The 26729-nt window shown below is 34.4% G+C and overlaps 1 protein-coding gene across 2 annotated transcripts in view; it reads right to left on the minus strand.

The window, feature by feature from the left end:
* The window catches only part of LOC149805368 (unhealthy ribosome biogenesis protein 2 homolog), a 153359-nt gene that overhangs the window by 108465 nt on the left and 18165 nt on the right, over window positions 1–26729 (minus strand). For both annotated transcript variants that reach the window (XM_089949746.1, XM_089949737.1), the window contains exons 6-10: window positions 23762–23892; window positions 20822–20948; window positions 12855–12949; window positions 8820–9056; window positions 4337–4448 (exon numbers count right to left, since the gene is read on the minus strand). In XM_089949746.1, the coding sequence (XP_089805872.1) occupies window positions 4337–4448; window positions 8820–9056; window positions 12855–12949; window positions 20822–20948; window positions 23762–23892 (702 nt within the window). The remainder of the gene's footprint in view (window positions 1–4336; window positions 4449–8819; window positions 9057–12854; window positions 12950–20821; window positions 20949–23761; window positions 23893–26729) is intronic.

Raw genomic sequence — 26729 nt, forward strand, 5'->3', positions numbered from 1 at the left:
AAACCTGCAAATTTTGAGATGCCTCGAGCTCAAACGAATTTTACTATACCAGTCAATACAGATACGATGCAAATAAATGTACAATGAGTTGTTCTATATGATGGATGTATGGAGTATCATCTTTATGGTATGATGGATGCATGTGGTATTGTCTTTGTGGTATTATGGATGCATGGAATATCATCTTTGTGGTAGGATGGATGTATGGAGTATCGTCTTTGTGGTATGATGGATGTATGGAGTATCATCTTTGTGGTATGATGGATGTATGGAGTATCGTCTTTATGGTATGATGGATGTATGGAGTATTGTCTTTGTGGTATGATGTATGCATAGAGTATCATCTTTATGGTATGATGGATGCCTGGAGTATCATCTTGATAGTATGATGGATGTATGGAGTATCATCTTTGTGGTATGATGGATGTATGGAGTATCATCTTTATGGTATGATGGATGTAAGGAGTATCATCTTTGTGATATTATGGATGAATGAAGTATTATCTTTATGGTATGATGGATGTAAGGAGTATCATATATGTGGTATTATGGATGCATGGATTATCGTCTTTGTGGTGGGATGTATGCATGTAGTATCGTCTTTGTGGTATGATGGATGTACGGAGTATCATCTTGATAGTATGATGGATGTATGGAGTATCGTCTTTGTGGTATGATGGATGTATGGAGTATCATCTTTGTGGCATGATGGATGTATGGAGTATCATCTTTATGGTATGATGGATGTATGGAGTATCATCTTTTATGGTATGATGGATGTATATAGTATCATCTTTATGGTATGATGGATGTATAGAGTATCGTCTTTATAGTATGATGGCTGTATGGAGTACTGTCTTTATGGTAAGATGGATGTATTATCATGTTTGTGGTATGATGGATGTATGGAGTATCATCTTTATGGTATGATGGATACATGGAGCATCATCTGCACGGTATGATATATGCATAGAGTATCATCTTTATGGTATGATGGATACATGGAGTATCATCTTCATGGTATGATGGGTGCATAGAGCATCATCTTTATGGTATTATGGATGTAAGGAGTATCGTCTTTGTGATATTATGGATGAATGAAGTATCATCTTTGTGGTATGATGGATGTATGGAGTATCATCTTTGTGGTATGATGGATGTATGGACTATCATCTTTATGGTATGATGGATGTATAGAGTATCATCTTTATGGTATGATGGATGTATAGAGTATCATCTTTATGGTATGATGGATGTATGGACTATCATCTTTATGGTATGATGGATGTATGGACTATCATCTTTATGGTATGATGGATGTATGGACTATCATCTTTATGGTATGATGGATGTATGGAGTATCATCTTTATGGTATGATGGATGTATGGACTATCATCTTTATGGTATGATGGATGTATGGAGTATCATCTTTATGGTATGATGGATGTATGGACTATCATCTTTATGGTATGATGGATGTATGGAGTAACATCTTTGTTGTACGATGGATGTATGGAGTATCATCTTTGTTGTACGATGGATGTATGGACTATCATCTTTATGGTATGATGGATGTATGGACTATCATCTTTATGGTATGATGGATGTATGGACTATCATCTTTATGGTATGATGGATGTATGGAGTATCATCTTTATGGTATGATGGATGTATGGAGTAACATCTTTGTTGTACGATGGATGTATGGAGTATCATCTTTGTTGTACGATGGATGTATGGACTATCATCTTTATGGTATGATGGATGTATGGACTATCATCTTTATGGTATGATGGATGTATGGACTATCATCTTTATGGTATGATGGATGTATGGAGTATCATCTTTATGGTATGATGGATGTATGGACTATCATCTTTATGGTATGATGGATGTATGGAGTAACATCTTTGTTGTACGATGGATGTATGGAGTATCGTCTTTGTGATATTATGGATGAATGAAGTATCATCTTTATGGTATGATGGATGTAAGGAGTATCATATATGTGGTATTATGGATGCATGGATTATCGTCTTTGTGGTAGGATGTATGCATGTAGTATCATCTTTGTGGTATGATGGATGTATGGAGTATCATCTTGATAGTATGATGGATGTATGGAGTATCGTCTTTGTGGTATGATGGTTGTATGAAGTATCATCTTTATAGTATGATGGATGTATGGAGTATCATCTTTAGGGTAAGATGGATGTATTATCATGTTTGTGGTATCATGGATGCATGATCATCTTTGTGGTATCATGGATGCATGATCATCTTTATGGTATGATGGATGTATGGAGTAACATCTTTGTTGTACGATGGATGTATGGAGTATCGTCTTTGTGATATTATGGATGAATGAAGTATCATCTTTATGGTATGATGGATGTAAGGAGTATCATATATGTGGTATTATGGATGCATGGATTATCGTCTTTGTGGTAGGATGTATGCATGTAGTATCATCTTTGTGGCATGATGGATGTATGGAGTATCATCTTGATAGTATGATGGATGTATGGAGTATCGTCTTTGTGGTATGATGGTTGTATGAAGTATCATCTTTATAGTATGATGGATGTATGGAGTATCATCTTTAGGGTAAGATGGATGTATTATCATGTTTGTGGTATCATGGATGCATGATCATCTTTATGGTATGATGGATGTATGGGATATTGTCTTGATGGTATGATGGATGTATGGAGTATCATCTTTGTGGCATTATGGATGTAAGGAGTATCATCTTTGTGGTATGATGGATGTATGGAGTATCATCTTTAAGGTATGATGGATGTATATAGTATCATCTTTATGGTATGATGGATGTATGGAGTATCATCTTTAAAGTATGATGGATGTATGGAGTATCATCTTTATGGTATAATGGATGTATGAAGCATCATCTTCATGGTATGATGGATGTATGGAGTATCATCTTTGTGGCATTATGGATGTAAGGAGTATCATCTTTGTGGTATGATGGATGTATGGAGTATCATCTTTAAGGTATGATGGATGTATATAGTATCATCTTTATGGTATGATGGATGTATGGAGTATCATCTTTAAAGTATGATGGATGTATGGAGTATCATCTTTATGGTATAATGGATGTATGGAGTATCATCTTTATGGTATGATGGATGTATGAAGTATCATCTTTGTGGCATTATGGATGTAAGGAATATCATCTTTATGGTATGATGGATGTATGGAGTACTGTCGTTATGGTATGATGGATGTATTATCATCTTTGTGGTATGATGGACCTATGGAGTATCGTCTTTGTGGTATGATGGATGTATGGAGCATCGTCTTTGTGGTATGATGGATGTATGGAGTATCATCTTTGTGGTATTATGTATGCATGGAGTAATCATCTTTGAGGCATGATGGATGCATGGAGTATTGTCTTTGTGGCAGGAATGATGTATGGAGAATCATCTTTGTGGTAAGATGGATGCAAGGATGGAGTATTGTCTTTATGGTATGATGGATGTATGGAGTATCATCTTTATGGTATGATGGATGCATGGAGTATCATCTTTATGGTATGATGGATGTATGGAGGATTGTCTTTATGGTATGACAGATGCATGGAGTATCATCTTTATGGTATGATGGATGTATGGAGTATTGTCTTGATGGTATGATGGATGTATGGAGTATCATCTTTATGGTATGATGGATGCATAGAGTATCAACTTTATGGTATGATGGATGTATGGACAGACTTTTCATCCCTTAAATGGTTGGGATACAGGAGGTAGCAGAAGTCATTATCCTAATATTAATATGATTGGGTAACATTACTATGATTAGGTAACATTATTAATATGACTGGGTAACATTAATATGATTAGGTAACATTATTAATATGACTGGGTAACATAAATATGATTAGGTAACATTATTAATATGAATGGATAACATTAATATGATTGGGTAACATTAATAATGATTGGGTAATGTATTAAAGGAGAAACTGAGATATTAAAGACAAATTTCTCTTTACCAGATGAAACCACTGTAATAAATAAGATGAATTTCCTTGATTTAATGCATAATATACATCAAAACAGAAATTCCTTCTAGTTTTATTCTTGACATTAATCAAGGCAAACCAAGAAATTTTATTAAATACCTGATGTTTTGAATGTACAACAAGTATGAACAACTAATACATTTAAATCACACTGAAATGCATGAAATTATGATAGGTCCATGAAAACAAAAAATTATACTATCATTAAAGACAAGCGCTGAAAAAGATTATCTCACTTCATGTTTCAAAATGTATAGAATTTACAGTACTAAATAAGTTACCAATTCAGCTCTGTACCAGCCCATGTTCAAGACGTCTGTCATTTTGGACTCCAAAATAATGTGGTTAAGTTGAAGAAGAGTCCTGAGACATCTATACCAGTCCACTGTCACACTGAAAACAGAAACATTCTGATACATCTATACCAGTCCACTGTCACACTGAAAACAGAAACATTCTGATACATCTATACCAGTCCACTGTCACACTGAAAACAGAAACATTCTGATACATCTATACCAGTCCACTGTCACACTGAAAACAGAAACATTCTGATACATTTATACCAGTCCACTGTCACACTGAAAACAGAAACATTCTGATACATCTATACCAGTCCACTGTCACACTGAAAACAGAAACATTCTGATACATTTATACCAGTCCACTGTCACACTGAAACATATGAAGCACCATTAGCTCATCTCATCTCAGCTACACATATTAAAAAATGTTACATGTAACAAAAGCTATTTTGAAGAAAAAAAATATTACAAATGGATTGGAAGCGGATTATTGTAGTCCATTTTATTAACTCATTAAACGATTGTACATTTTATTCAAGCATTTAACTACAGTCCATTTCAATCAAGCATTTAACTACAGTCCATTTCTATCAAGCATTTAACTACAGTCCATTTTATTCAAGCATTTAACTACAGTCCATTTTATTCAAGCATTTAACTACAGTCCATTTCAATCAAGCATTTAACTACAGTCCATTTTATTCAAGCATTTAACTACAGTCCATTTCTATCAAGCATTTAACTACAGTCCATTTTATTCAAGCATTTAACTACAGTCCATTTCTATCAAGCATTTAACTACAGTCCATTTTATTCAAGCATTTAACTACAGTCCATTTCTATCAAGCATTTACCTTTGGTCCACTTCTATCAAGCATTTAACTACAGTCCATTTCATTTAAGCATTTAACTATAGTCCGTTTCAATCAAGCATTTAACTATAGTCTGTTTCAATCAAGCATTTAACTACAGTCCATTTCATTTAAGCATTTAACTACAGTTCATTTCATTCACACATTTAACTAAAATCCATTTTATTAAATCATTTAACAATTATATAAAGTTACTCTGCTAGATTAGAATTAATCATAACATTTTAACAATGCCATCCATATCATAAACAAAATATAATAAGACTGATAACAGGCAATAAAAATCCAAACCTAAACTTATCATTATGCCTTGACTGGTACTGCTTCATTTTGTTTATTCATCACTGCAGAAATTGTTTGTATGAAATTGAAACAAGCAAATTTAATGATATCAGTATGTCCATCATCATTTAATCTCAAAAAGATAAAATATTTAAAAAAATGGAAAGGAAATAAAGAAGATAAACTAAAAAAAAAACACTGAGCCATAACCCTGACCTTGAAGACTGAAAACACTGTGGTATTCAAAACTTTCTGGTGATGACGTACAAATCTATCAAGCCACATCCCTTCATTTCAAGTGACTTCGCAAGTCATAGAGTAGAATCAAAAGTGACAAAAACATAAAATATGTAGCCATGACTTGGACCTTAAAAATATGGTACGCAATAAACTTTCTAGTGATGATATGTAAATATACCAAGCTTCATTGCCTAATCCCAAATGTTTGCATTGTTATAAAGCAGAATGGAAAGGGTGATTGAAAACTGACAATACTGTGTCTTCACATTCACTCTGAAAACAGGAAAATTTTCAGACATCTAAATTGCTGGTCTAATGTATGTGATACATTTCATATAGACATTTAAATCACTAGCTAACATATGTACCAAATTTCATACAGACATCTAAATCACTAGTTTAAGGTATGTACCAAATTTCATCGAGTCATCTAAATCACTGGTCTAATATATGTACTAAATTTAATATAGACAGCTAATTCACTGGTCCAATACATGTACCAAATTTTATATAGTGATGTAAGTGTATGTACATTGTGGTAATGTAAGCTTATGTACCGAGTGGCAAAGTAAGTTTATGTACAGGGTGGCAATGTAAGCTTATGTGCAGTGTGTGTGTGTGATTTGGATTTTTAACGTAGCTTTAATAATTTTTCAATCATATCGCTACAATATCTGCAGTGTGGCAGTTTATAGTGAAGCCTAGCACTGGGGCATCATGTTGCAGACATGTAGCATGATGTCCCAACTAATCACATTATCCTGACACCAGGCCGACCAGTCCTAACACTAACCTCTTAATACTGAGCGCCAAGCAAGGATGCTGTTAGTACCATTTTTGTAAAAGTCTTTGGTATGACTCAACCAGGAATCAAACCGACGACCTCCTGCATCCGAGGCGGACGCTCTAACCACTAGGCCACTGGAGTGGTCGCTATGTACAGATGGGCAATGTAAGTTTATGTACAGGGTAACAATATAAGCTTGGCCATATAGTTTATTTTCAGGGTGTCAATATAAGCTTATGTACAGGGTGTCAATACAAATTAATACATATTTTGGCCATGTAAGTCTATATACAGGGTGGCAATACAGATTTATATACAGGTTGGTGGGGTAACAATGTAAACTTATGTACAGGGTAACAATGCAAGTTTACGTACAGAGTGGCAATGTAAGTTTATCTACAAAGTGGCAATGTGAGTTTATGTTGTGCATCCAGTCATCTGTATGCTAATTTTATAGGTTACTGCATATGTATGGGAAAATATGAACAAGTTTTTCGGATGGAAATACTGTGTGACCTTGGGAGTGCAGTATATCCATCTGACAAAGCTGCAAAAATGCAGCAACTTTTTTATTATATGCTCATTTTCTTATTCTACCTAAGGCTTAATTATGTAAACAAAAATACACAACATGAAACAAAGTAACTGAATGTATGCCATATTCCAAACTAAATACACAAATGCAGATTCATCATTACACAACAACGTTATTAATGCGCACATAACTCCGCCCAGATAAATTTGAACTTAATCGCATGCAAAACATAACTTTTGAAAGAAAATGCTGTTTAGGTCTACTTAAAATTGAAACCTGGAGTCTTACTGTGAATGAATGCGCATTGAAACAACTTTTCCATTTGATATGGAATGAAAAGATTTTGGTATTTTTGTCATTTCTATGAAATTTCGTGATTATGGACTGGATTTATGTTCGAATTCTACGTGAAGTACATCGGATTTCAGTGGCGACAGAGCAGCGTGTTGACATCTGCAAGTGTGTTTCTGTTCTGCCATTGAATGTTTGAAATCATAATGTGGTAAAAATATGAAGTCGTTCAATTTCAATTATCAAAAAGATGCTATGGAATATATTGTTTATTTAATTTTTAGTGCAGTAAGGAGGATGTAATTGCACTTGGAATATAGTCAAAATTACAGTACAATTTTGAAATGTGTAATCAAACTTGAGAACCCATGACATGGCTCATGTAATTCAGATTTGCAGAACTAAGAAAGTACATTTTGAGGAAATTCTGGATGTAAAACTATATTTTTTGCCATTCTTATTACCAGCTAAAGGAGATAGTTTATGCCTTGTCACTTGCATGTTATTTGTAGGTACCCAGTAATTTTATGAAATCTGGCATCTATCGCCAAAATCCAAAACATTGTATCAAAAGAGTTAACATGGAATGTAGCAAAGCAGCTGGTATGTGGCAGTCCATGAAACACCTGCTTTTAGTTCATTCAGAAACAAAATTAATCAACCAAAATGTAAAGCATCTGCTACACTAGTGTACATGATTTGTTTAGAAAGTAGATCTCAATACACTATTGGGCACACATGTCCTGCACGTGAGTGCAATATGAAGGTTTGCAATATCATAAAATACTTAACGAATCTGACAATGTAAAGTTAACAGAGAAAAAAATGAGCACATAAAAAAGGCTATTTTAACCTGTTCTCACTAAGGAGAAAGTCAAAATCCAAGACTTGTTAAGATTCATTGCAAATTTACATAAAATCAAAGTGAGGTAACTGAAATAGATATCCAAGCTGTGGTAGACACCTTGCCTTGCATTTCAAGGCCCTTGGGTTTCAACTAATAAAAGGATCTAAAACAACCAATGGACATATTCATTGTCTGTTTTGGGAGCCAGTTATTAATATTATACTTTATTACATAAATATTTGTAGACAATAGCAAACTTGTATGGAGTTATAACAAATTTTAAATAATTTGGACACTGACAAATACAGATGTTCCATGGAACATGGGTCGTGTAAGTTAGGTATGGCTTTATTATGCATATGAGACCTGCTGAGCCAAGTCTGTGTATACTGTAATACAGAACCAAATATTCTGTTAATAAAAAAAGATAGATAACTTTCAAAAGCTTTAATACAAGACCTTACATTGTTAACACTGCTGATGTTGCCACTGTCATCACAAAAGTAATACCAATATCTCACCAAGCAAAGACAAGATGATGAGGAAGTAAATCAAACATGCAGCTTTTAATAGTTGACAGCACATTTGAAATTAAGTGGATTTACCTTTTACAGTTTAGAAGGACTGTAACCAAGTGTTGATAAAAGCCCAACTGATTTGCACCTCCCTCCTGGGTGATAGTGTATGCCTCCATCCTTTGTATCACATCTAGCAGCTGGCTCAAAACCCTTAATGAGTCTCTCTCTTCTTGACCTTGTATGCTGTCACTGCTGGCACTGATGCCTATTAGGCTACACAGATGGACAAACAATCGGTGTCCTACCTGACCATTAGGATCATGGCTTTTAGAAGAAAAATAGATATGGATTTAGAGTTCAGGCAGAGGGAGAATGAAAACTAAGTACTTCACCTTGTACTAAAGTACTCTTTGTACAAAGGAAAAGAAAAACCACATAAATAAATGCTCTATATTACAACTCTGTAATGCTTATTTGAAATCAAAGACTTTATCCAAATGTACCAACAACTCTGTGACTATAATGCTTACTCTGAAATCAAAGTCTTAATTAACAGTGGTGTGCTTTTATACACGTAAACATATCTTATATTCTCACACAGAAATCATAAATGTGCTGCAGATCAGTGTCTATACTGTTTGCTCTACTGATTACTCCTAACAAACTGTTTGAGTTGCAGTATTTATCTATATGGGACTTGGGTTGCAAGCAAAATGTAAACAAAGAGATCTCACTCAGTCATGAACAACAGTCACAATGTCAATTGTTGGTGTACTTTGCAAAAACTTAATCCATCTGTTGTTGTAGTGTATAACAACATTTTTCAGCCCAAGATAGGCTATACATGGCAGACGAGAAAAAATTGTGGAGGAAGAACCTGGGAAAACCCTGGAAAGAACCACTGACCCACGAGAAGCTACTGGCAAGCTTTCTCATGTATTCACATTGGCCAAGACCAAGACTCAAACCCTTGCCGAGGTGAGATGGCAGTGATCTGTAATGGTAAGCGCTTCCGACCACTTAGCCGCTCGCCCCCCCCCCCCTTTAATCTATCTGAACAATTTAGAATTAATGTATAGTGCTGGATTAGCATATACTGTAGTATCATTTCTTTTTGTTGGGCTCAATTTTTGTGGTTTTGTGGGTTTTTTAAAAAGCATTTTCGTGGGTATTTAAATTCGTGGTTTTTCCTGTCAAAATGTGCATATTAGTAGGTATTTAATTTCATGGTTTAACCTCTACAAATAACTAAAATAAATACAAAAGAATAAAACTAATGCCAACGAAAACGGCGGTCACTTTAATGTTTAAAACAATACTACCACCAGTATGAGCACAAATTAAAGACTTGGTGAGTTCAATGCTTACACCGTGTTTTTAACCAAGTGAATAACATCAGTCGAAGCCGATGCAGTCAACAACACTATAACAATATTTCCATCTTGAACAAAAATAAAACACTTGTCAAGATTAATCACTTTGCCATGTTTTCGTTTGAGTGCTCAATATCAAAGGAAGCCAATGCAGCCAACAACACCAGTCGGTACATAAGTACATATGAATGATCTCTTACTTAAACCACTGTCCATCAAGTTGCACCACCAGTACTTTCTGATGATCATGACATTAACACAGTGGCTTAAGAGTGGTAAAATTCAATAGAGAAAAAAAAAAATTCAACTTAGACACACACCCCCCGAATGGATAATTGCAGCTCACATGACAATGAGCGAAAGATCGGCCTAAATATCAGTGGTTTTGAGAAAGCTGGACTTGTTTAATTCAGCAATTTGGGGATTATTTACCTGAGAAGCATTTGTGAGTACCATAAGACTTGACTGACACAATGTTGATACAGTGGCTTTGTCCAAAAATATGTGAAGTGTGAGCTTTAATACTTTGCTTTAATTAGTGTATATACATAGCGTTTCATTAATAATAGTGTTTCAAGAAATAGTTATAGTATTTTACAGGATTGTTATTCTTTTGGATTAAAAATGCATGGATAAACTGAAATGTGCTTTCAGAAGGATTTAAATGTTCCAACGACAGTTGTACTGGAATGAAGGATCGATTTGAATAAGTATTAAACTTAATTTTCATATACTGTTATTTTGTATTATTTGTTCCTTCATTTTTAGTATTACTATTGTTTGAATACCTCATGCATTTTCTCTATTTTCTCTCTCTCCTTACTTACCTCACATATTGATTTATGGCAGTGAGTGTAAAATTATGGCTATCCGATACCTTATCAAACATGTGCATTGAAACGAAATAAAATGATTTATAATTCTTGTTTCAAAAGGTTAAAAAAAATAATTTTAAAACATGTAAAAGCTAATATTTTAATTACCAGATTACAGTATTGATCTTGTTTTATCAAATACTAGTAGCTGTGTTAATCTCTTGGAATGAAAAACTAAGAAAATGGGTGGGGGTGGGGGTGTCATCATCCTATGTGGCTCATTTTTCATTGGAGATTTAAATTTGTGGTTTGGGGCAATAACGAAAACCACGAAAATTGATGATACTACAGTATTGTGGCATCACTAATTTTTATGGGATACCAGTTTTGGCAGATTCTGTTGTTGCCCTGAACCTCAAATGTAAAGACCTAACAAACAATTAGCTCATATGATAAGGTAGCTCCACAACCCAACTCCTTTTCTTTTATTGTTATTTTATTGCTATATATCAATAACACTATTTCATAAATCATTAGTTCTGAAAACAAGGTAAAGTTATTAGCTTTTATAAATGTCTGTTGTATTTTCACCTTTTAAATAATGAATTATAAAATATTTTAGATTATTTCAATGCATAGATAAGTATAAAGTATCCAGTAGCTATAATTTCTGCTCAATGCATTAAATCGATTTGTTGTGAGATAAGGATAGAGAGAAATGAGGGAGAAAAAACATAAGATATTGTTATAACTGAAAGCAAAAAACGAGTATGAAAAAGGTTATGTAAAAATCTAATTTAATACTTATTCAAATTGATATTTCATTCATGTGCAATTATTGTCCAAAAATTTAACTTTTTTTAAATGCAAGTTCATGCATTCTTAATTCCAATGAACATGACTACAAAATACTAAAACTATTGCTTGTGGCACAATTACCAATGAAATGCTGTTTATATTCTCTAAATACAGCTGAGCACTGAAGCTTACATTTTGATTTTCAGACAAAAACACTGAATCAACATCACATCACTCAAGCTGACCAGTACACAAATGTTTGTCTAGTAAATAATCCTGAAAAATTCCAGCATTTTGATAGCCATGGAAATTAGGTCTGATCTTTCATATGAGCTGCAAAAAGCCATTCCACATCAACTGCCTTCATTGACGATGTTTTAAGTCGAGCCTAGTGGTTTAGGTTGGTTTGTACATGATGCAATCTCAAACAAAGAAGTGATTTCACTTATTTTCAATTTAATTAGTATCTTTGCATTTGATGGCCTCTGAACACTTCAAGTTTTGGAACTTCTTGCAAACTTAACTAAGCAATGGGCATCTGGTCATGTGTTTGGTTCACATGTGGAATGATGATACTATCCAAACTGACAGGAATCTACACTAATTGTTTTTGCCACTCCTAAGCCACTGTGTTAATGAAATGTTCATCAGAAATTAACTGACAGTGCAACTTTATGGACAATATTGTAACGAAAGTAAACAAATGTACTTGGGTACACTGACTCCCTTTCATGTCGATTGTAAGTGATTTACCTTGACATGTGTTTGTTTTGTACTCAAACCGCAGGTAGTTGTGTTTTAATCGTTTAAGTGACCACTTGTCCTCCTATCTTTATTTTTTTGTATTCTTTATTGGAGGTGTTTTGTTGGGCTTAATCAATGAAATTAAATATCAAATAATATCCAAACATTGACATGCAAAACCACAAATTTAAACACCCATCAAAATGTGTTTTTTTCTTCAAAACCACGAAAATTAAGACTCATGAAAATAAATGATACCAAAGTATGTATTTGCATAGTGCTGGATTAGCATAATCTGGGACAGTCCATGTTTAATTTGCAGAAATATTTACATTTACATAGAAACTGAATGTGCGATCATATCTGTGTATACCTGTACACAGTTATCTTACCAGGAAGAGGACAGATAAGACTCCAGCATAACAGGAAGGTAGTTGCTGGTCACTTCAGCTATAGTTTGGATGTCAAAGGAGAGGCAACACTTGTGCTGGTGAAAAGAAGTAATTAGATAAGAGATCATCAACAATTTTGATACTTGTGTGTGTAATTATGAAACTAGATTCATACTTACTTAACACGAAATCCCCAAATGCTGAAAACAAACATAAGGGATTGCATTTAACCCCAAGGGAAAAAGCTCTGCTAAAAACATGTGACTTTGGCCCTAAGGTCAAAAGGCTGAGCAGGTGTTATTGTAAATCCTCCTACATGCCTACCCACCCACCTGCCTAGTGTGACAGGGTATAGAAGACATAGAAGTATAAAAAAGACAATCTTTAAATTAAATAATAGTAGAGGTAATAAGTTGATAAGAAACAAATTACTGTTGCTTTTTTTATTAATTTTTTTTCAAGTCATAGATTTTAAAATCTGCCTGACAAGCTATTATCATTGTTCATCCATGGAAACCAGATTTTACAGGGTCAAAGTCATTGGTTTTAAGTAACCTTTGAGTGATGGCTAGTAGCATATAGATGGTGCAACAATAATTACCTTGGTTAACCACTACCGTGGTCTTCCTCTTAAATGGCCCACCTGACAAGTGGCTACATGCTTTATACAGCCACAATCCCATGGCACTGAAAAGTGTGTGTTCTGAAGTACCCTACATGGATGGCTACCCCTTGAATAGGGCCAGCAGTGGGTATATTAGCACAGATGTTTTACAATTTAAAGACCTGCCAACCCTGACGAGTCTGTTTCAGTAAGGCAAGCTGATTTTTTTCTGTAAGTTTGACCAGTTTTCAGTAATGTATAACAAAATACCATAAACTGTTATTGTAAAGCTAGAAAACGTAATTAAAAGTTTGGCATTTGGAACATGCAGCAATGATAAACATTATATTCAACTGAAAAGTTTGTAAAGTAGACTTTATTTACCCCTTGTACAGTTGCACAAATTTTAGTCCAAACCCTATGGAGTTCAATGGCTTGTTGCTATCTCTCAACATGATGTAATTCTTGGAAATTCATTTTTCCATTTCACATGATGACGGCGATCATATTTCCCCCCATGAATCATACTCATATTGGCATGTGATGTCAGATAAACATAACTGTGTCCCTTCTAGCTTTTATTCACAAGAATCTGAATGTTCCTTTTTATTTTTCTGTGTTAATTATTAATATTTTTCAAGAGGCATATTTCCCCTTTTGTCTTAAACATGCATCGCTTGCTGGACACCATTTAAATTTTTTTTCTATGATCTACAGTTTTATCATGTAGATGCTTCACATCAACAAATATGTACAGTTTAAAGTGTCTGATTTGCTGCTGTAAAGTTAGTCTGGTTCCCTGACCAATTTCACTACTTCTGATGTGAAACTCAAATCAAAATAAAACACGGATGAACAAATTTTCTGGATTTTTCGGCAATGATCATTTTTCCGTAGTTTTTGCTTGTATGCCATAAGTCCGTACTTTATGGGTAACATTTGTAAGACTTACAACAAAATCGTAGGAGTTGGCAGGTCTGAATTTTATCCCTCATGAGCAGCCATGTAATGGTCTGCAGAAATCTCACTAAATTTTGTACATTTCTAAACAAAACATTGATATGTGTTCCAACATGCTGATAAAGTGACTTTAATCCATACAAAGAACTAAGTAATCTGATTATCCTTACTTCTGTGTGTTCCTTAGATGTTAGTTTTATTTCTCACTCTGATAATTACTTGCACCAATATTCATCAAGATGAAAAAGTTAATCACTGAGAAGCACAGTATTGTTCAGCTCAAGTCATTGTCAGACATGGTCACCAGATAGTAAAACTGTACATTAGTCATTGTGACATATGGTCACCAGATAGTAAAACCGTACATTAGTCATTGTGACATATGGTTACCAGATGGTAAAACCGTACATTAGTCATTGTGACATATGGTCACCAGATAGTAAAGCTGTACATGAGTCATTGTGACATATGGTCACCAGATTGTAAAACTGTACATTAGTCATTGTGACATATGGTGACCAGATAGTAAAACTGAACATTAGTCATTGTGACATATGGTCATCAGATAGTAAAACCGCACATTAGTCATTGTGACATATGGTGACCAGATGATAAAACTGTACATTGCGGTTTCTCTCTAACTGATTATGAAATGTCTTTGAAAAGTCTTATTTGGTCATAAGATATATGTAAAAGTTTAATCTAAGCCAGTAAAATGTGAAATGAACCTCTGTGTGGCATTATTTTGTGGTAAAGGTGTGGTATTAATAGAAATGTATACAATCATCTAGTTTTATGCAATCATCAAGTTTGATGATTCTAGCATGAACAAAGCTTGAGAAAAACTGAAAACCAATAATTTAACCAAAATCATTGAAACATGAAATATAGGTCTTACTGACCTATTTTTATGATGAGGGTATATTACTTGTCACAATGCATTTCCAAACCAACTTTCATGAACCTAGGTATAACAGTATATATACAGGCTGCAAAAACCCTAGGTGATCATGAGATAAACACAAAACGTTGCCTACACCAGAAATTGAAATGTAGGTCACAGTGACATAGCTTTGTGGTAAGGGTGTGGCAATAACAGATACATACAATCATATAGTTTGATGATTTCCTGTCATGACTAGACCTTGAGAACAAACCTTAAACCACAAAACATAAACTATGTGAAGCATGAAAATATATATATATAATTAAAAAAATATACACATATCAGTGACCTACATTTTTGACAAGGGTGTAGCACTCAAAGTTCATCCCCTCAGCAAGCTTCATTATTCCTATTATTTTTATACAGTGTGCAGAACACATGAGCTAAATGTAAAAGCTTAATCAAGAATGTACAACTGGTTTATAGGTATATACAAATTTGTCCCTCTCTGCCAGGGCTGGTGCTATGAAATCCGTTGTAACAACAAAGTTGTGTTTGGGGGTATTAAAATGACTACTTTGTATAGGTGAGCTGGCAGTCACTCAATATCTTAATGATATCAGCATAAATACCAAGTTTCATTAATACTGGGTCAGAAATACTGTCTTTCTAGTGGTAAGAAGTTCAGCCATCTATATGCAAAATCACATCATTAATTTGTGTAGATCTTCCTCACAATAAAACATATATCTTGATGATAAGCCAAATGTGATTAGAACTATGGCTTTCAAAGTGCTAACAAGTTCAGCCAATCAGATGCAAGATCACTTCATTAATATACATCTTGTTTAGTACTGAAACTGTCCAAGATCGTGATGATGTAAGTAAATATTCCATGTTTGGTAAAACAAATTTGATCACAAAAAAGGCTTCTAGAATGGTAACAAATTTAGTCACTGAGATTTAAGATTACATTATTGATAACAATGAATCATGCTTATTGGAGAACCCATCCAAGAGCTGATATAAGCCCATAATTTCAATTCTGATAAAACTGAAACAGAAATAGGGTTTCCTGAGTGGTAAAAAGCCCAGCAAAATGAGATGTATGGTCTTTTCATCTACATGGGTGGATTTCACTCATTAACAAATAATTCATCTGAGATCTTAAGATATGAGCATATATTCCAAGTCTGATAAAAACTGGATCAGTTTGTATCTAGATGTGTTTTGTGTCACCTGAGCACAAATCTAGCTATATGGTGCCATCTAACGGTAGTTTTCTAAAATGTAAAAATGGATTGCATAAATATTTATAAATATAAACCTTTGAAAATAAATGTAAACAGGAAGTATAAGATTAAAAATAAAATGTAAAGATTTTAAAATTCTGTAAACTGTATATAAATAAAAGACACGGGTAACAGAAAAAGCTCTTAATACATAAAAGAAATATGACATCTAGTGTGATAGAAGCAGACATGATTTTGGTATTCCATGAAAAAAGCTGAAAATGTGAAAGGGGTGTTTGGGTGTCCTCCCCCAATGAGGTCTCGAGGGCAGCACCCCCGATCTGGGGGTCAGCCAAAAATGCACTTTACAATCATAAAAGACTGCTCAATAATCATCTGAAAAACCAAGAAACTTACCAAAAAATTTCAACTTTAATAATTTTACAATATTTATTGTCAAATGAATTTGTTCTCCAATACTACTGATGCTTGATTTATTTCAGGTGCATGTCAGTGTTCACATCACAATTATGTCACAATAATTTCTCAATTTTTGCAGCAAATATATTATACTTCTCTGTTTTCATAACAAATCTGTAAAATATACACCAATAGTACATCAAGTATATACAAATTATCCCAATCAATCACTTGTCTTTTTCTCCAACTGACACAACCTGTTGATATGCCAGTCAAGCTCTTTTTGCGGCTTTGGCAAAGATTTCTTTAGCCTTCCTTTTTGACTGATTTTTTGGCTCAGTGTGCAATCGTTTCTTTTCCTTCTCAATGAGGGCCTTTTTCCTTCCAAGCTGGTACTTGTATTGGTGACATGTAGTGCGCATATTCTGACAGAGCTACATCTGTTCTCTCATGCAAGAAATCTTTCTTCATATAGTAATTAATTGCACTTTTTCCAGATGTTTTCTGAGCTTCATGGTTTCTGTATGCAGCTTCTTCTGTAGGTGCTGTTCCAAACACTTCCAACCATGATTATCGTAAAGCAGAGGTCACAAAATGCCAATCCTCTAGAGTTCAGTTTTCTTATAAACTGACCAACTAAATTTCCGTAGACTTTTCGCTCCAGCCATTCCCATTTACATGTTTTTTTAAAACCTTTATCTAAACTTCTCGTGTCATGGTCTCTCTCAACAACTTGGGATGCCATTTTTTGCAAGCATGTTTATTCTTTCCATTGCCATCAGTTTCCATTACACAAAGATTCATTGGATGAATTTAAACTTTTGACCAATCAGAATACTCTTTATGAGAGTTGTGGGCTAACTAATACAGTGTGACCCTGCTATAGCGCGCTCCGTTATAACGTGAATTCGGATATAATGCGATCATGGCGTGGCTCCCGAAATTTCATATAAATATTTTTTTCTTGTGCACAAAAAAAATCATAAAAAGTACGAAAAACAACCGCAAAAAGTTGCTTATCATTTTGGGGAAGAGATTGTGTACGAGTAATACAAGACTATCGTGGCTCGCCTCGTGAAATTTTAGACATATTTTTCTCGTACACGAAAAAGTTTTTTTTTCTTCTTAAAAGTAAGAAGATGAAAAAACGTATAAAAAGTTTATTCTGGGATCGCGTAGGTCTTCGCCAATGTCGCACACTTTTTATATTTGTTGGCGACACTGTTGGCTGTTTAAACTTGTATATACAACCATTGGTTTGGAGTGCAGAAATTCAGAGGCCCCATGAAAGGAAGACGCAAACTAGATATAAAATGCACTGAAATTTATCTATTGTTACATAAACAAATTCTTTGTCCATACTGACAAACCATCTAAACAGTGCATTGTTATATCATAATCCGCTTAACCTGACATCTAGCACAAGTTCTGTATGTTGTGAAATATCCACTTTTTTGTTGTTGACATTTCTGGTAATGGAGATCAACCGGATGAGGCATTGTCTCGTAATCTGTCTTACATCGGATTTTCGGCCACTCGCTAGTAATTAATATATTTACAAAGACTGACATTTGTATGTGGATGGTAAGTAAAATTCCTCTTCGTTTCACTCAGAACTAAATCCTTCAGAACGCTCACATTTTCTGTAATAATCCGTCATCAGAACACCTGTGTCTCTATCGTCCGTTGACCCTTTGTTAATTTTCAGACACATGCATGGAAGGCAGCACCACGCTGCTACCACAAATGTAAAAAAAAATATACATCTTACTTATTGGTTTATTCAGTATGCATGGAGGGACAGTAACTAGAATAGTCTAAATGACGGCCAATTCCTTTTTAAAAATGTACCCAGATAAAATAGTTTGCTGAAACAGGTTACCTTTGAAAACGTACTCAGCAAATGGAGAAAATACAAGTCTCAATCATGCAATTATTTGATGTTGCCGCCACAATAAGAAATGGGCATTCATTTGGTCCTCCAAAGCTGTTCTTTAGCAGTGACTTCAATAGCGCATGCACCCTTCATCAAAGAAAGCCGACTATATTCTTTCAATAACAGCAAAGAACTTTTCTTCAAAGGAAGTCAGTACCAAACTTAAATAAAAGTGATGGAATCTGATGGATTTTTGCATTTTCCAATGTGACTGGAACACGTTAACTGCACTGTGAAACTAACTTTTACCGACTTGGAACGAACTTTAAAGTAAATGTGCTTCATCATTCGTTACGTGATTGTGCTATGTTTTTCCACTTAATTCAGACCAATATGACCTGTTACAAAATTAATGAATATTTTAAAGCTGTGTGTGCATATTTTCGATGGAATCACTTGTATTGTGGATTCAATGTATATGATAAGGTTCGCAGGTGAGTACACAGTGTTGATACGATATTCATGCAATACATTAGACATTTATATATAAACAGGATTCACGTATATGTACCAATTCATGGTTCTCTAAATAAAGTAAACTATTATGTCTTCCCTCTTTTCACTATAGGTGTATTTCTCATTTAATATGCATCAATTCAAGATGGTAACTGTGCCAACGAAGCACGTATTTTACCGCCTGCATTTATTACCCACACACCCCCATTTTTTTGGGGGGGAGGGGAGGGGTACATTTTCTTAACCTAACTGACTTAGTTGCATATAACACGGTTTGGTATATAACGCGGTCGGGTTTTATGGCTCCCAACTACCGTGTTATAGCGGGGTCACACTGTATATGGAACAAATTCTTGACAAGGATAATTGCAGAACGGGACAGAACAGACCGTTTTTAAAAACCCGGATAGGAGATGATAAATAAAACAGACTATATCAAGAAAATCGGATTCAAGCCAGGAGAAAAACGCAATTCCACTTTAAAATGAAAAAAAATCATGCCTGTAGAAGGGTCAGTCAATCAGATGTAGAATTACTTAATATGTATGAATGTCACTTATTACTGAATCCAACCATTATCTTGATGATATAAGCCCATATTTCAAGTTTAATAAAAATTGGATCAGAAATGTTGCTTCCAGTTAAAAAAAAAACTCAAGCAATCAGATGCAAAATCATCTCATATTCTGTTTTTGGTGTTTTACAGTTCATCAACACTTTGAAAGTTATATTATGTGATGGGATATAGAGTTAAATGATCAAAAACACACCATGGTAACTGATCCAGAATGATTTGATGGTGAGAATGGAATCCAATTCCTTCTGGTCATAAGTCCAACACCTTAACCACTGCAGCAAGGACAAAGGAACGACATTTCAGGTCACTACAGTGATGGTGGCAGCATCTCCATTTTAGCCAAGGTTAAGATTATAAGTTAAAACAGTGTGTTGAAGTTTGAGAAAGTCAAATAATGGCATAGACATTGAATTATATGGGTCAAAGTTGAGATGCAGGCATAGATATTGAATTATAAGGGTCACAGTTGAGACATAGTCATAGATACTGAATTATATGGGTCAAAGTTGATTCACAGGCATATATATTGAATTATATGGGTCACAGTTGAGATACAGGCAGAGATATTGAATTATATGGGTCACAACTAAGATATAGGCATAGATACTGAAATATATTAGTCACATTTGAGAGACAGGCAAAGTTATTGAATTATAGATACTGAATTAAATGGTCAAAATTGCAATACCCCATTCTGCAGAACCCTTCTTCATATCTTCTTATTACAAGTGGTCCATTGGTGTAATATCTTTGAACTTCCATGTAAAAGATAACTCGATTAAATTCAGCAAGACATAAGCTACTTATAATTTTTAAGATGCCCCGGATGTGGGCTCTGTAGGCTTTCTATCTCGTTAAGTCTAACATTTATTGCTAAGTATGATTTTGACACTTACTGTCCCTTGCTGAAGATCCTGTATCACTTGAAATAGATTTTCTATAGCTTTAGGTGCTTGTGATTTCTTCTCTCCTTCATTGCCAGTTACTATATTCAGGTACATACTGTAGCTGCTGCTGTGATCACTTGAAAGTATTCAAAAAGTAATCAAAATTTACTTGTTTTCAACTGTCTAAAGATCATGTTGCTATCTTTACTTTTAATTAATATTTGTTCATCAAAAGAGTATGAACCTACTTTCTAATATTACATTGGTCATGTGCTCTGTCTACAGCATTAAACAGACAGCAAAAAGACGATTTATTTCCAAAACATTTTACCAACATTAACAATTTTGCAATGCCAAGGTCATTTGTTTACCAGCTATCTTTCATAAAATTCTCTACAAATATAAAATAAGAAACACAAACATCACTTATGATCAGAAGAAAACGTTGGTGATATATATCTTGAGCTAAATCTACCCAGAATGCAAGCTGAATAATAACAACCTCAGCCTGATGCAATATCAACTGACTATTGTGCACACATTTTGCTTATAATCAAACCTATCCCAAGTTGTTGATGATAAAAACCTGTAAAACCAAATTTAATCAAAATAAGTTTGGAAATACCATAATTCTGGTATTAAATGATGTCACTTTGAAGTAAAGACCACATTAGCCATTCTTGAGAAAGTCCTCAGAATGAAAAAGATTGTTTGTCACAGCAGTAGCAAAGCCTTATATATGGAATAGGACAGTCTTGCACTCAGGAATATAACTTTATGACCCCTTCATAATAGATCTAATTTGGACCAGTCAATTAGTGTTCTGTGTGGCAAATGAGATGACCTGGATTTAATGCAATGAATTAGGTGCAGTTAATGCTTCAAGTTTGATAAAAGGACATACATATATTGTTAAAATTTTTATTTTATGGACTAATTGGGAGTCCATCACATGGCAAGGAAGCTGCCATGTGAAATTTGTTATCACTATTAACCAATCAAACTTTAATAAGGGAGGATATTTGCATGGATGTTCTCGATTTACTTGATACCTTGACTGGAGATTGTCAAAAGATGAGAAACATTCTATAAACTTGCAATCCCCCTTTTTATGTAATAAGGCATTTGGATACTATTTCTTGCTTCTGGTAACAAAAATTAGGAAACAGAAGATGGCAAAGACTGTTTTGCAAATGGCTAATCCTACTAACCACCCAGTATTCACAAACCATAAAGGCTAAGATATCCAACAGTCTTTTGATATTAATGGGTAACACGAGAGAGTGAGAGAGAGAGAGAGAGATTTTCAAGTACACTGAGTATAGTCAAACCCCCACCAAGTCATACCAAAGACTGATAAAAATGGCACAAGCAGCTGCCTCACATAGTGCTCACCATTAAGAGCTTTGTGTAAGGACTGGTTGTGTTAGGAAAATGCAGCTGGTGGGACATGTCTGTAGCATGCTGCCCCAGTAATAGACATCACAATAAACTGCCAAACTGCAGACTTTGTAACAATATGACAAAAACTGTTCAAGCAACATTAAAAAATCTAAATCACACACACACACACACTGTTTTAACACTGCTTAACAAATCATGTAACTACTGCTGTCATGGATGACTTGAAAATATTGGCTGTTGTTATCGAAACATTAATTAATGGCATACCTCGTTTTTTCAAGACATCAGTTTGTATTTTAAGAATTCAGGGTTCACAGAAATATATTACACAAATTCCACTGTATTTAGATCCATAGTTAATGAAAACAAAGGCCAAATAGTACAATGTATGGTAATAGTTAATGAAAACAAAGGCCAAATAGTACAATTTATGGTAATAGTTAATGAAAACAAAGGCCAAATAGTACAATTTATGGTAATAGTTAATGAAAACAAAGGCCAAATAGTACAATTTATGGTAATAGTTAATGAAAACAAAGGCCAAATAGTACAATTTATGGTAATAGTTAATGAAAACAAAGGCCAAATAGTACAATTTATGGTAACTTGAATATCATCAATTAATTGTAAGCTGCAGTTTATTTGATTCCTTGACTTCCATTCAGATTCCATTCCCAAGGATAACAGAATGTAATCAATTACATAATTTTCTCAATGAAGTTATCAACAGTTTCCATCAGCCATTGCAACAGTAATTTTCATGCAGAAAGAAATAAAGAGATCTTCACAACAAAATGTTGACCATTTCTACAACTTAAGTTTTGTGGCTTTTTAACTTTACATTTGACAACTCAGTGATTAATTCACACAATATAGCCAATATTGTCTTAGTGTGCTGTTAGACTATATACATACTAGGGATCCTATATTTTCATGCAGCTCTTGCTGGATGTTTTATTTGATGTCCAAGTATTTATTCAAAAAGTTGTAATAAAATAAAAAATGACTAATGCTTAATCACTAAATGCACTGGAAATTTGGGGTTTCAGATTAGGTGTAACTTCAATTTTTGTAAAAAGTCATTCTGGAAACTATACTATGGTATTTCAACAAATGTCAGTATTTTATGCCACTCTTTAATTTAAAAAAAATTATTTGTTGACCTGCCACCTCAAAAAATGTAACACTTCACTGATAGTCTTTGTTTAATATACATTCCAACAATGAAAAAGCAAGTCATTTTACTGGCAAAACATGGCCTTATCAGCTTTCAGGATAAGCCTAAAAACATTTTTTTTTTCTGAGAAGGGAACCTTGACCCCTTCTAGTCATCAATTTTACCCTGATATTTTAAGACTTATGGACAGAGCACACTGTAAAGAGATGTTAATTATGACCAAGTGTTTCATTACTTACTGTGTGTCTTACAATCTGTGACTGATGTTCATTATGTCTAGATAGAGATCTACGACTGCATCATACACCAAACAGAACATGCTGTACACATTCTGCAGCTGGTGTCCAATATGAAAAATATATATGTACCTATGAAACAAAGCTGCAGCTAGTGCCTTTACAGCCATCATGGAGATTGTCTCAAAATGTTTCTTATGCCTGGACAGCCACCATAACATCAAGACTGGCACAAGAAGCTTATCACAGCTGTGTTGAAGGATCTGGCAACAAAAACAATACAATATCTCAACTGGAGCAAACGCTGCAAAACATTGTGATGGAATGAGATACAGGTAAATTTCAGCAATGTTTGCTTTGTGTCAAAGACACTGCCACAAAATGATAACTCAATCCTTCACAGATATGAACACATTCTATTTAAGAGGGGCCCTGAGTGGCCGAGTGGTCTAAAGCGCTCTCCGTTATGGATCACTGCCATCTCACCTCTGCCTGCATGGGTTCGAGTCAAGGATTCCGCCTATGTGGGTATGTGAGAATGCTTGCCAGTAGCTTTTCGTGGGTCGGTGGTTCTTCCCAGGTTCTCCCTCCACCATTAATACTGGCTGCCATGCATAGCCTATCGTGTGCTGAAAAATGGCATTAAACCCAACAACAACATTCTATTTAAAGATCTTATCAGAATTAACATCAAATCTGTGTGAAATCTATTTGGAACATAATTACTGGCTGAAAACAAATGGCAGTCCTTCAGGTGCAATTGCTCTGCTAAATGAAGATGTAGAGAACTGACAAAAAGAAAATTAAAAGATCATACAAATTTAAAGAAGTAAATCAAAATTTGGTAAATAACAAGCACCACATCTGATGGCACAACTCAGGCCAATGCTGACATTCAATCTCATCCAAAATTCTATCAAATGAAAAGTGGACAGCAAATTTTACCATTAACAACAGAATTATTCTGCAGTAACATAATTTGTTGGATGGACATGCAAATAAATGAGAGATGAAGGAAATGTTCAGTTTAAAGTCCACTGTATTCCACTGAAAAAAAAGAATGACAATCTTTATATATATATATATATATATATATATATATATATATATATATATATATATATATATATATAGCCAGTCTGGTTAAAATGAGTTTTTTTTAAAAAAGGTTTGCTGTAACATTCTTTGTCTAAGTTGTTTTCTGGAAACATGCTGAAATCAACATGAAATGATGGAGTCATGTCTTTAGCCAGGAAACCATAGATCTGAAAACTGATGTGTTAGGTCTGGATAAAATTTTCATGAAAAAGAACTGGGCCTACAAGAAAGTTAAAACAAAAGTCTATCAAAGAGATTGGTGCTCTGCTGTTTGAAAAGAATTTTTTCCTGAATCTAGGATTAAATCATTTCTTCTTTTACTTGCTGAGTGTTGAGACCATTTCTGATATTTTTGAACAATACAATTTTTAAATTAGAAGCTGTGGAAGCCATTTTGGATACAAGATCACAACCATATTCATTTAGGCCAAAGCAGACATCATTAGAAGACATTTGGTCAAATCCCATGCCAATATGACCACCCAGGAGAATTAGTGACAAGATTTTCAGTGCATTCATTGTAGCAGCCTCAGTGGATGCGTACAAGGCAGCTTTCATTTAGGACCAACTATATATCACAAGAAGTCTCTTGGTGAAAACCAATAGGACTGTCTATTCTGGAGAAATAGGAACATTAAGATTTTCAGGATGGATGCCGTCGTGGCTATAATGGATGTCAAATCTTTCATTGAGGACAGACTAGGCACCATCAGAATTTATTTGGTGAAACTCCATGTTGATATGACATTCCATTTAGGAGAAGTAGCAATAATAAGATTTTCAGGATTGATTCTAAGGTGGCCATGCTGGATGTTAGATTGGTGCCATTTGAATTTAGTAAGAACTAGACATAAGAAGTCTTCTGGTGAAAGCACAATAATGATATGACTTTCTATCTAGGAGAAGTAGATATAAGATTTTCAAGATGGCTAATGTGGTGATATCAGATGTCAGATTGGCACTAACTAGACACCATTAAGAAATCTTCTAAAGAAAAACGGAGGTATAGCAATAACAAGATTTTCAAGATGGCTGCTGTGGATGTTGTTGGTTTGGGTTCAATGCCAATTTTTTGTGCATGATAGGCTATAGATGGAGGCCAGGTTAATTGGTGCAGAAAGAACCCAGTAAAACCCCAGTAAGAACCATAATCCAACCGGAAGCAACTAGCAAGCTTATCACATACCCACATTAGCTGAGTTTGAGACCTGAACCTACATAGACAGATGGCAGCAATCAGTAAAGGCAAATGCTTTAGACCACTCTGCTATATGGAGCCCCCATACTGGATTTCAGACCAACACCATTTTCATTTAGGACAAATCAGATATCATTAGATGTCTTTCAAGGAATAGCTCATGTTGATGAGACAATTTATTCAGAAGCAATATTGATAAGATTTTCAAAATGGTTGCAACAGCAGCAAGGAACCTTTATAACTCAGGAAAAATTAAACACTATAAGAAGTCTTCTGGTAAAAACCATATGTTAATACTACTTTCTGTTCGCAAGTAGTAGTGATGAATAGATTTCTAAGATGGTCAAATTAGATGTCAAATTAGCACCATTTTCATTTAAGACCTACCAAGCATTATATCAATTCTGTTAGTGGGAAACCCTATGCTGATGTGATCATCTTTTCAGGAATAGTGACAAAAAATAGCTTCTACGGCAGTCTATTGGATGTCTGAATATCACCATTTTCATTTAGAACCAACTAGACCTAAGGATGAATGCATGCACAAAGTTTCATGACAATCCTCATATAAGTTCTTTAGGAGTGATGATAACAAACTTGTGCTAATGGATGGATGGATGGACATCAGATGACAGGTAATCCCATAAGCTTCTCTGATCATAGATGAGTAGAGCTAAAAATTGATTTCTACCTTTTGGAGTTAAGTTATAAAGTAGATATTCATCACATTTCATTTCTTCAAAACATTTGCATGAGTGGTGTCAGATAAGATGGATACATGAAACTTGGAATGTAAAAAAAAAA

This window comes from Sinohyriopsis cumingii, chromosome 2 (genome assembly GCF_028554795.1).
Source record: "Sinohyriopsis cumingii isolate HCF-2022 chromosome 2, ASM2855479v2, whole genome shotgun sequence".
Lineage (NCBI taxonomy): Eukaryota > Metazoa > Mollusca > Bivalvia > Unionida > Unionidae > Sinohyriopsis > Sinohyriopsis cumingii.